General features: G+C 46.2%; 1 protein-coding gene across 5 annotated transcripts in view; it reads right to left on the minus strand.

The window, feature by feature from the left end:
• Nucleotides 1–12,288, minus strand: part of IL3RA (interleukin 3 receptor subunit alpha) — a 31,177-nt gene that overhangs the window by 5,015 nt on the left and 13,874 nt on the right. For all 5 annotated transcript variants that reach the window (XM_023739469.1, XM_023739471.1, XM_023739468.1 and 2 more), the window contains 5 exons: nucleotides 7,574–7,706; nucleotides 7,316–7,494; nucleotides 5,685–5,800; nucleotides 4,167–4,193; nucleotides 1,029–1,158 (listed from right to left, as the gene is read on the minus strand). In XM_023739469.1, the coding sequence (XP_023595237.1) occupies nucleotides 1,029–1,158; nucleotides 4,167–4,193; nucleotides 5,685–5,800; nucleotides 7,316–7,494; nucleotides 7,574–7,706 (585 nt within the window). The remainder of the gene's footprint in view (nucleotides 1–1,028; nucleotides 1,159–4,166; nucleotides 4,194–5,684; nucleotides 5,801–7,315; nucleotides 7,495–7,573; nucleotides 7,707–12,288) is intronic.

Below are 12,288 nucleotides of genomic sequence, written 5' to 3' on the forward strand. Positions count from 1 at the left end.
GATCGTTGTGGTTAATTTTATGTGTCAACTTGGCAGGTGATGATTCTAATGGTTTGGCCAAAAAGTGGTTTGCTGTTCTGTAATGTGGTGGAATGTGATCATCTCACATGTAATGTAATGTGACCACCTCAGTGTCATATAACATAATCACCTCACATAGAACGTAATATAATCACTTTCCATAAAGTAATGTAATGTGATCATCTTTCATAATGTAATGTAACATAATCATTTTCCTTAATGTAATATAATCACTTTCCGTAATGTAATATAATGTGATCATCTTTCATAACGCAATCACTTTTTATAATGTAATGTAATCACTTTCCATAATATAATGTAGTAACCTTCCATAATGTAATGTAATCACTTTCCCCTATGTTGGGTAATGTAATCATCTTCTACAATGTAATCTAATGTTATTTTCCATAATGCAATTTAAATCTAGTATAATGCAGTCACCTTCAATTATGTAATGCAATCACCTTCCATAATATAATGTACTAACCTTCCATAATGTAATGTAATCCCCTTCCATAATGCAATTTAATGAAATATGATGTAATCATTTTCCATATCATAATGTAATCAAGCATATCAGTGTAAGGTGGATCCTAAACTAAATCACATCTGAGGTATAAAAAGATGGGATGAGACACAGAGACACACCCAGGGGGAATACAGATGCTATTCGCCACAGAGGCAGATGCGTCTACAAGGATTGCAGGCAGCTGCTAGAAGACAATACATTTCTGTTCTTTAAAGCCAGTGGTAGGAAAATAAGACAGGGTGAGGGCAGGGGCAGGGCCACCTGTGGGTTCACCGTGTTCTTTGGGGACCTAGAGCAGAGGAGCATGGCTGCCCTCTGACCCCCTGCACTGTTGTCAGCAGAACATCAAGGAGAAACAATGAAAAGCCAGCCATCAGTGGCTGCGAAACCATGTGAGTGGGGATGTGTTTCTGGAACGAGGGGTGGTGTACAGCTGTGCCACAGGATGGAGGCAGAAGTCAAAGGGCGCCGTGCTCACCAAAACTCCGGGGTGGGCTCCAGCTGCTCCACGTCTCCCCAAAGTAGCCCAGGTTGTTCTTGCCTCGGATCCTTGCCGTGTACGTCCCGGGATTCACAAGCTCGTAGGAGTTTTTGTCTATCACAGTGTGCTTACAAGCAAATATTTAAGATAAGCTTGTTTGCAGCTGGCGGGGACAGGGGGATGGGCCCCCAAAGGAGCCAAGCCCCTGCCCATCTCATCCCGGGCTCCCCTCATGGCCAAAGACTAAATCCTTTTTTATAAAAACTAGGAGGTAAACAGTCCATGGCCACCTTGATGTGTCTAAGAACAGCGGTGTTTATCTGGTGGGTGGTGAGCAGTGCAGGGAGCCCTGGTGGGTGAAAGGAGGGCTCCCCAAATTCCTGTCTACCCAGAACCTGTGAACCTGACCTTATCTGGAAGTAGGCTTGTTGCAGATGTGATTAAGTTAAGGGACTTGAGATGAGATCAAGCTGGATTTAGGGCGTGTCATAGACTGAATTGTGTCCCCCAAAAATATGTGTATCAATTTGGCGGGGCCATGATTCCCAGTACTGTGTGATTGCCCACGATTTTGTCATCTGATGTGATTTTCCTATGTGTTGTAAATCCTACCTCTATGATGCTAATGAGGCAGGACTCAATCTACAAAATTGAATTGTGTCTTCAGCCAATCTCTTTTGGGATATAGAAGAGAAGTGAGCAGAGAGATGGGGACCTCATACCACCGAGAAACAAGAGCTAGAAGAATCGTGTGCTGAGAAGCTCCTCAACCAGGGGAAGATTGATGACAAAGATCTTCCCCCAGAGCCAACAGACAGAGAAAGCCTTCACCTGGAGCTGGCGCCCTGAATTTGGACTTGTAGCCTACTGGACTGTGAGAGAATAAATTTCTCTTTGTTAAAGCCATCCGCTTGTGGTATTTCTGTTATAGCAGCACTAGATAACTGAGACAGTCCCCTAGAGTAGACAACAGTCCACAGTGAGTTGGCTGGAGCTGGCTGAGGCATCATTTCCAACAGTGTGGACGCACATCGGGCGTATGGACCACTGTGACGGTTAAGTTTGTGTGTCAGCTTGGCTGGGCCATGATTCTCAGTGGTTTGGCAGTCGTACGATGCTGTGATCACTTCCCTGTTGAGACTTGATATGTGATCACGCCCATGATGGGATCTGCTGTGAGCAGCCAGTCAGCTGAAAGGGAGTTTCCTTGGTGGAGTGGCCTGCATCCAATATAGGTGGACTTTCTGGCAAGGCTTGAGGGCTTTTGCTCACTCTGGATCCTGCAGCTGGCTCCTGTTCGTCTGACCTCTTGTTCTTGGGACTTGAGTTAGCAGCTTACCTGCCGTCTTGCCTGCCAATCTTAGGATTCATTGATATTCGCAACCTATGAGCAAGAGCCCTGCTCTCTGACCTGCCGATCTTGGGTTCGCCAGCCCCTGCGGCTATATGAATCAGGAGACACCGCTGTCCTGACCCATGGACTTGGGATATTCCAGCCTCTACAACCACGTGACCCATTTCCTTCATATAAATCTCTCTCTATATATATTTATATGCTTTACTGGTTTTGCTTCTCTAGAGAACCCAGCCAAAGACACCCACCTATCTGAGAGCATTTACCTGTGCAGGTGGAGTGCACAGTTTGCTGACTTGCTCCATCCAGGTGCCTGCCGCAGCCCCAAGCCTGCTGGGAATGTCTGGTCGATGTCATCTGTGGGCAAATGCATCATCACTCTCCAAGTAGTGCCAGACAAGCAATAGCACCCCAGCCCTATCGACTTGGAGGTGTCATCTGAGTCCCCGTTTCCTCTTCTCCAAATATGGGGATAAGAACACCAACTCCGCAAGATTGCATAAGGCTGAGTGATACTCACACAAGGAGCTTGGCTCACGGAAATCACTAAAGAGGAAGAGCAGTAAGTAGAATGTGCTGACGAGTCTGGGTGTGTGCTACCCCGGGAGGGGGGTGAATGAGTGTCCTAGGGCTCTCCAAGGACCCCCAACTCAGTCACTTATGTTGTTTAGTTGTCTTCCAGTCGGCTCTGACTCATGGCGACCTAACAGGACAAAATCTTCCCCAGTCTCGCTCCATCTTCATATGATTGGGACATTGGAGTCCACTGTTGATGACACTGTCAATCCAGCTCATGGAACTTTTCCCTCATTTTCGCTCACCCTCCACTTTACCAAACAACATGTCCTTTTCTAGTGATTGGTCTTTACTGATGACACATCCAAAGTAAGCAAGACGGAGTCTTTCCATCCTCGCTTCTAGCTGTACTTCCTGCAGGGGAGATTAGTTCATTCTTCTGGCAGTCCATGGTATATTCAATATTCTTCACCAACACCATAATTCAAAGCTATCAATTCTTCTTCAGTCTTCCTTATTCATTGTCCAGCTTTCACACGCATATGAGGCGATTGAAAACACCATGGCTTGGATCAGGCACACCTTAGTCATCAAAATGACTTATAAGAACAAAAATGTATTCTCCCTCAGTTCTGGAGGCTGGGAGTCTGAGACCAGGGTGTCAGCCATGTCAACTCCTCTGAGGCTCTGAGGGAGAATCTGTTCCCTGCCCATCTCCCAGCTTCTTGTGACAGCTGGCGTTCCTTGGCCTGTGGTCGCATCACTCCAATCTCGGCCTCTGTCTCGACGTGGTTGTCTTCCCTCTGCCTCTCTGTGTCTCTTGTTTTATAAAAACACCATTCAAATAGGGTGGCCATAACAAAGTATCAATGACTGGGGGAGTTAATACCACAACAATTTATTCTCTCACAGTTCTGGGGGACAGAATTCTGAAATCAAGGTGTGGGCAGAGCCGCGCTCCCTCTGGAGGCTCTAGGGGAGGATCCTTCGTCTCTTCCAGCTCCTGGTGGCCCCAGGCATTCCTTGGCTTGTGGCCGCGTCACTGCAGTCTCTGCTCCGTCTCCCCCTCTGTGTCTCTTCTCCTCTTTTATAGAACACCACTGAGATGGCATCAGGACCCTAGTCCGGTATGACTTCGTGTTCACTTAACTGATGACATCTGCAAAGACCCTGTTACCAAACAAGGCCCCGTTCACAGGGACTGGGGTTGGGACTTCAACACAGCTATTGCGGGACACAACTCACAACAGTAGGGGAACACTCACCGTGTCTAGGTGGGTGGGATCTGCACCCTGAAAGACAAGAGCAAAGAAGTGGGTGAGTGCCCAGGCCCTCCTCTGAGAAAGTCCACTCCATGTCAGGCTTACAGGCCTGTTTGTCTTCTTAGTATTGAGGGTTGTTTTTTTTTTTTTCCATTTTATTATACTTTACGTGAAAGTTTACAGCTCAAGTTAATTTCTCATTCAAAAATGTATACACATATTGTTTTATGACATTGGTTACAATCCCCGCAATGTGACAGCACACTCCTCCTTTCCACCCAGGGTTCCCTGTGTCCATTTGTCCAATTCCTGTCCCTTCCTGCCTTCTCGTCTTGCTTTTGGACAGGAGTTACTGTATTGAGGTTTTTTAAAAAAAATACTTTATTGTGTTTTTGGTGAAAGTTTACACAGCAAATTAGGTTCCCATGTAACAATTACTGTACAAATTGTTCAGTGTCTTTAGTTACATTTTTCACAATGTGTCAACATTCTTTTTAATTCCCTTCTGGTTGTTCTGTTTCCAGTACTCTAGTTTCCCTGCCCCCTTATCTTCTCATCTTTAGCTAAAAGGTGACCTCAGGGGGGTAGTTTCGGTTCAAGACTATCTTAGGGTGATAGTCTCAGGGAATCCTCCAGTCTCAACCAGTCCTCTAAGTCTGGAGTTTTTGTTTTTTTTTTTTTTTTTTAAGAGGTTTGTTAATTTTATTGACTTTTTTTTTTTTTTTAATTGTACTTCAGGTGAAGGCTTACAGAACAAATAGTTTCTCATGAAACAGAAGTACATGTTGTTTTATAACATTGGTTAACAACCCCACGACATATCAACCCTCTATCTTCTCAACCTCGTTTTTTTTTTGGTGAAAATACACACAGCCAAAGATAAACCATTACAAAAATTTCTACTAGGTGTGGAGTTTTCAAGAATTTGAGTTCTGGTCCACATTTTTCTCCCATTCTGTCAGGGTCCACCTATTGTGGCCCTGATCAGAATGGTCAGTAGTGGTAGCTGGGCACCATCTAGTTCTTCTGGTCTCAGGGTAGCTTCGTATTGAGTTTTAAGGGTTCCTTAAAGGAGCTCTGGTGGTGCAGTGCTTAAAGCGTTCGACTGCTAACCAAAAGGCCAGCGGTTTGAACCCACCAGCCCCTCCATGGGAGAAAGATGTGGCAGCCTGCTTCTGTACAGATTTATTGCCTTGGAAACCCTATGGGGGCAGTTCTACTCTGTCCTCTAGGATCCCTAGGAGTTGGAATCGACTTGATGGCAGTGGGCATTTGGTTCTATATATTCTGAATGTAACTCATTTGAATTGCAAGTCTGTCTTCCCATTCTGTGGCCTGCCTTTTTAATTTCTTAACTATATCTTTCAAAGAGCAGACTTTTTTTCCCCCTAAAACCCAGTTTATCAATTTTTTTTAATGGTTTATGCTTTTTGTGTATGATTGAATACGACTTTGCCCATGACAAAGCCACAGAGGACAGGTTGCCGAGGACACGGGGAGTCAGCTGTGGCAGGCTTTTACCTTGTATATCTGAAGCTCATAGACAAAGTCGGAACTGAAGTGGCTCGACATTTTCCACTCCATAAGGGAGTATGACTTATTGCACGTCCCACTGATGCTGGGTGGAGCCAGTATCTCTGGGGGAGGGGGAAGAAAAAAAACACCTTTATGAGTGAGCCAAAAACCAAACCTGGTGCCGTCAAGTTGATTCTGACTCATAGCGACATTATAGGACAGAGCAGAACTGCTCCATAGGGTTTCCTAGGCTGTAATTGTTTGGAGCCCTGGTGGTGCAGTGGTTAAGAGCTAGGCTGCTGTCATGGATTGAATTGTGTCCCCTAAAAATATCTGTCAACTTGGCTAGGTCATGATTCCCAGTATTGTACGATTGTGTACTGTTTTGTAATCTGGTGTGATTTCCTTATGTGTTATAAACTCTTATCACTGTGATGAGGTTATACGGATGACATCTTCAAGACTGGGTAGTGTTTTAAGCCAATCTCTTTTGAGATATAAAAGACAGAAGTGAGCAGAGAGACATGGGAACCTCACACCACCAAGAAAGCAGTGCTGCGAGCAGAGCGTGTCCTTTGGACCTGAGGTTCCTGCACTGAGATGTTCCCAGACCAAGGGAAGACTGCTGCATCACGAGGACCTTCCTCCAGAGCCGACAGAGAGAGAGGGCCTTCTCCTGGGGCTGAAGCCCCGAATTTGGACTCGTAACCTAATGGACTGTGAGAGAATAAACTTCTCTTTGTTAAAGCCATCGACTTGTGGTATTTCTGTTAGAGCAGCACTAGATGACTAAGACAGCTGCTAACCAAAAGATCGGCAGTTCAAACCCACCAGGCGCTCCTTGGAAGCCCTACGGAGCAGTTCAACTCTGTCCTATAGGGTCGCGGTGAATCGGAATCAACTTGATTGCAAAGAGTTGGTTTGTGGTTTTGGCCTGCTTTAAAAGGAAAAGAATGGAGAACTATTTTCGATTTACCAAGATGGGTCTGTGTTATAATAACCCATGACCATGTGAACACAGGCCTTTGAAAGGGGCTGTGTGAAGCTTCAGCCCCTCAGCCACATGATGAATCCACCCCCGAGTGTGGCTACTGAGCCCTTGTTTGTCATGGGTGTTATAAAACACCCCAACAGCAAGCGGCTCATTTCCTTGAGTCATAGTAACACATCAGTAACCGACCAGTTGCTACAGAATCGACTCCAGTTCACGGCAACCCCATGTGCATCAGAGTAGAACTGTGTTCCATGGAGTTTTCAGTGGCTGAGTTTTTGAAAGCAGGTTGCCAGGTATTTCTTCTGAGGTACCTTTCATTTAGCAGCCAAGGGGGTTCACCATTTGCACCACCCAGGGACTCCAACAAGCACACAAAACCCCCAAAACCGAACCCACTTCCATCGAGTCGATTCCGACTCATAGCGACCCTATAGGACAGAGTAGAACTGCCCCATAGGGTTTCCAAGGCTGCAAATCTTTACAGAAGCAGACTGCCACATCCTTCTCCCACGGAGCAGCTGGTGGGTTAAAACCGCTGATCTTTCGGTTCACAGCCGAGTGCTTAATTCCTGCGCCCCCAGGGCTCCATACAAGCACAGCAGCACCCACATCATCCGCGTTCTCCGCGGGGGTCTTTACTCACCAATCTCTGATAAAGTGGCAAAGATCTCGGTGCACGGGATTCTGGAGGCCTCGCTAGTTCCATTCACCAGGAAGTGGTAGTGATGATTTTTCAGTCCAGAGATGTCGTCAAAACAACAGCCAGTGCGTCTTCCCTGCGTATCCGTGGTATAATGCACGCATTCCCATTCTTCATAGGTACTGCAGACAGAGGGCGTCCGTGAGCAACCCCAGGCCTCCCCGCCCCCGACAGTGAAGCCCTGCTTGAGGTCACACCTACTCGGGTTGGATAAGGTACAGGTGATACTGGACGTCCCAGGGGGCCGCTCTGCCCACAGCCCAGCTGCATTCCAGAAAGTCCACATCATGGATCCAGCAGGTCAGATTTTCCGCAGCTGCCCCCGGCTTCCCATCTGGGCTTGCAAAGAAGATAAAAGAAAAACAGCTGTTGATGTTGTTGGGTGCCGTTGAGTCGATTCCGACTCATAGTGACCCCATGTGTTAGACTAGAACTGTTCCATAGGGTTTCCTAGGCTCTAAATCTTTACGGAAACAGATGCCACATATTCCTGCTGAGGAGCGTCTGGGTGGGTTTGAACCACTGAACTTTTGGTTAGCATTCGAGCATAAACCTTTGCCTATGCCAAACTCATTGCTATTGAGTTGACTCCGACGCATAGTGACCCTACAGGACAGAGTAGAACTGCTCCGTACGATTTCCTAGGCTGTAATCTTTACGGGAGCAGATCGACAGATCTTTTCTCCAGTGGCACCTCTGTGTGGTTTCGAACCACCAACCTTTTGGTGAACAGCTGAGCACTTCACCATTGCCCATGCGGAACCCATTGCTATTGAGTTGATTCCAACTCATAGCGACTCTATAGGACAGAGCAGAACAGCCCCATAGGGTTTCCAAGGAGCGGCTGGTGGATTCAAACTGCTGACCTCTAGGTTAGCAGCTGAGCTCTCCACCACGGCGCCACCAGGGCTCCGTTGCTCCACCAGGGCTCCTTAAAAGAAAAGAAAAACTAGCTATTTTACAAAAAGAAATTGTGGCGAACATACAAATGCTAAACCATCAAAAACTCCCTGTGTTTTAAAGCATCATAACCTTCTGAGATCATTGCGGGTTCACATGCAGCTGTGAGAAATGATACAGGTACTTGTACACCAATGTTCGTGGCAGCACTGTTCACCACAGGCGAAAGGTGGAAACAACCATAAGGTCCATCACGGGACAGAATGGATCAACAAAATGTAGCCCGTCCACGCAATGGAATACTGTTGTTGTTGTCGTTAGATGCTGTTAAGTCAGCTGCGCCGCATGGAAACCTTGTGTAACAAGTGAACAATCGGCAGATTCCTAAAATAGTTAAACATAGAGTTAACCCAGCAACTCCACTCCTGGGTGTGTACTTGAAAACTAAAGCAGATGTTCAGACAAATATTGGTATATCAGTGTTTACGGCAGCACGACTCGCCCTAGCCAGAAGGTGGAAACAATCCAGCTGTCCATCAGCTGAGGAATGAGTAAACAAGAGGATTTCTAGGAGTCAGAATCAACTTGACCACCATGGGTTTGCTTTGTGTTTTTGGTTGGTCCATCCATACGATGGAGCATTACTCAGCCAAAGAGAGAGATGAAATCCGGATGGATGCCATCACATGCTGAGCTAAATAAATCAGACACAAAAGGACAAATACTGGCTGACTTCACTTATGGGAAATAAGCAAATATACAGAAGTCAGCGATTATTAGTACTTACTAGGTGCTGGATGACTGCTGCTCTACCAGAACTATCACAAGTAGAGGGCTGTAACAAAGAGAAATTTATTTTCTCCCAGTCTAGTAGGCTACAAGTCCAAATTCAACTCCAGGGGAAGGCTTTCTCTGTCGGCTCTGGAGGAAGTTCCCTGCCATCAGTCTTCCCTTGGTCTGGAAGCTTCTCAGCGCAGGAACCTCAGATCCAAAGACATGCTGTGCTCCCAGTACTGCTTTCTTGGTGGTATGAGGTTCCCATGTGTCTCTGCTTGCCTCTCTCTTTTATATTTCAAAAGAGATTGCCTTAAGACACTATCTAATCTTTTAGACCCCATCAATATAACTGCCACTAATCCATCTCATTACATCATAGTGACAGAATTTACAACACACAGGGAAATCACATCAGAGGACAAAATGGTAGACAATCATAGGATACTGGGAATCATGACCTAGCCAAGTTGACAGACATTTTTGGGGGACACAATTCAATCTATGATGCTAGGGGAGGGAGGGGGGAAAAGGGAAGTTTTTGCGTGGGTGATAGAGTTTCTGTTAACGGTGATGGAATGATTTGGAAAAAGATAGAGGTAGGAGTTGGTTGCACAACATGAAGAGTGTAATCAACGTCATTGAATTGTGCCTGTAGAAATTGTCGAAGTGGAGAATGTTCCGTTGTATATATCTTTACCACAGTTAAAAAAGAAACAGTGATCACAACTACCATGGCCTCCACCAGTCTGAGTCCAGTACAGCCAAATGGTGCCCGGCTACCACCACTGACTGCTCTGACAGGGATCACAGTAGAGGTTTGTGGACAGAGCTGGAGAAAAATGCAGAACAAAATTCTAACTCACAAAAAAAGACCAGACTTAACTGGCTTGACAGAGACTGGAGAAACCCTGAGAGCATGGCCGCCCGACACCTTTTTAGCTCAGTAATGAAGTCACTCCCGAGGTTCACCCTTCAGCCAAAGATTAGACAGCCCCATAAAACAAAACGAGACTAATGGGGCACAACAGTCCAGGGACAAGGACTAGAAGGCAGGAGGGGACAGGAAAGCTGGTAATAGGGAACCCAAGGTCGAGAGGGGACAGTGTTGACAAATCGTGGGGTTGGTAACCAGTATCGCAAAACAGTACGTGTGTTAATTGTGTAATGAGAAACTAATTTGCTCTGTAAACCTTCATCTGAACTACAATTAAAAAACAACAACAACAAACAATAAGAAAAAATAAAAACTAGAAACCGATGTCATGGAACACTTTATCTACAAACTATCAAATGGGAAATGAATTTGCTCTGTAAACTTTCACGTAACTCACATACACACAGACACACACACACAAAACCCTAAGAGACAAAAAACAAAGAAACAATACAAATAAAACAATCTGCATACCCTTCACCCAGTGTCCCCAAATGGTGACATCTTGCAAAGCTACAGAACTTTCCATCCCCACCAGGACCCCTGCTATTGCCTTCCTATATCCACCTCCACTCCTCCCTGCCCCCACCTCTGCCTTAACCCTTGGCAACTGCTAATCTGTTCTCTTTGTGGTGTTCCGCGTCACTTTTGTGTGGCCTTTCTAGCCATGGTCTTGTAACTTCCACCTGGGTGACTGGGTGGGACTGTGTGATAGGGTAATTGTGGCCCACCAAAAGGATTGGTCAGTTTTGCCATCCCGCTGGGCTCGAAATGAGCGACCCCAGAAGCAGGAGAGGGAGAGGATCCCACCACCACCAAGGAAGAAGAACCAGGAGCGGAGAGCACATCCTTTGTACCCGGGATCCCGGCGCTGAGAAGCTCCTGGAACCAGGAGACAGAGAGAGAGAGAGAGAGAGAAAGAGAGCTGTAACCCTGAAGATAGGTGAGAAGTGGTGGCAGGAAACACTGGCAGGAGACCGTGAAGTGGACTTCCTGGCCCACGGAGTGAGACAGCTGAGTGCCTTGGGCGCCTCTGGCGACTTACTGGCAGGGGCTAAAAGAGCTTTGTAACACTTGCCCGAGCAGGGTAGAGGCCGAAGGGCCAGTGAGAGGTGTGCCTGTGAGTATGGCTGGGAAGAGGCTGTCCTGATGGAAGAACTGTATCCTGAGTGTTCCTGAGCCTGAATTGTAACCCGTTGCTTCCCTAATAAACCCCATAATCGTAAGTATTAACTGTGAGTTCTGTGTGGCCATTGCAATGAACTACTGAACCCAGCAGAGAAGTAGAGAGTGCCGCGGGAGGGACGGCTGGTGTCAGAGTTGGTAAAGATGGCAGAGAGAGGACGAATGTCTGACCTCTGCCTCCTAGGAATCAGCCTTGGGCTGTTGATCTTGATTCTCCTTCCCCTTTTTGAGGTCAGAGGAGGTCAGACACCGTCCCCGTGCCGTTTTTACACTCCATTTCTATAATTTTGTCATTTCAAGAATGTCGTATACAAATAATGTATGATCCCACTAAAAGGAAACTCTTGGAGTTAGGCAAATGTATAGAGATCAGAGTTTACCTGTGGTCTCCAGAGGCGGGAGGGAAGAGGAAAGAGGAAATCTAGGTTTAGCTAGCACTGAGTTACCATTCATGGGGGTGGAAAAGATGACAATGGATGTTGGTGATGGTTGCACACCATTGATGTAATTGGTTTCCCTGAAGTGCGTAAGGGAAAAATGTTGAATTGGCAGATGTTCTGTTACCTATATTTTTACAACAACAACAAAAAAGAATGTCATATAAACATAATACTGTATGTAACTTTCTGGAATTTTTTTTTTTCTTTTAACTCTGCCTAACACCCTTGAACAGATTCCTGGGGGGTGCAAATGCTTACCTAAGTGCTCGGCTGCTAACTGAAAGTTGGCGGTTCAAACCCACCCAGTGGCTCCACAGAAGAAAAACCTAGCAATGTGATTCAGTAAAGATTAACCAAAAGAAACCCAAAACAAACCCATTGCTGTCGAGGTGATTCAACTCCTAGTGACTTATCCGACAGGGTAGAACTCTCCCTTAGGGTTTCCAAGGAAGCAGACTGCCACATCTTTCTCCCGAGGAGTGGCTGGTGGGTTCAAACCACTGACCTTTCAGTGAGCAATGAAGCTCTTAACCACTGTGCCGCTAGGGCTCCTCCCATAAAGATTACAGCCAAGGAAACCCGATGGAGCTCAGTTCTACTCTGGACACACACGGTAGCCATGAGTCGGAATGGACTTGATGGCAACAGGTTTGATTCATTTTTATTTTTTGTTTGTTTGC

The sequence above is a fragment of the Trichechus manatus genome, unplaced genomic scaffold, assembly GCF_000243295.1.
Source record: "Trichechus manatus latirostris isolate Lorelei unplaced genomic scaffold, TriManLat1.0 scaffold00134, whole genome shotgun sequence".
Lineage (NCBI taxonomy): Eukaryota > Metazoa > Chordata > Mammalia > Sirenia > Trichechidae > Trichechus > Trichechus manatus.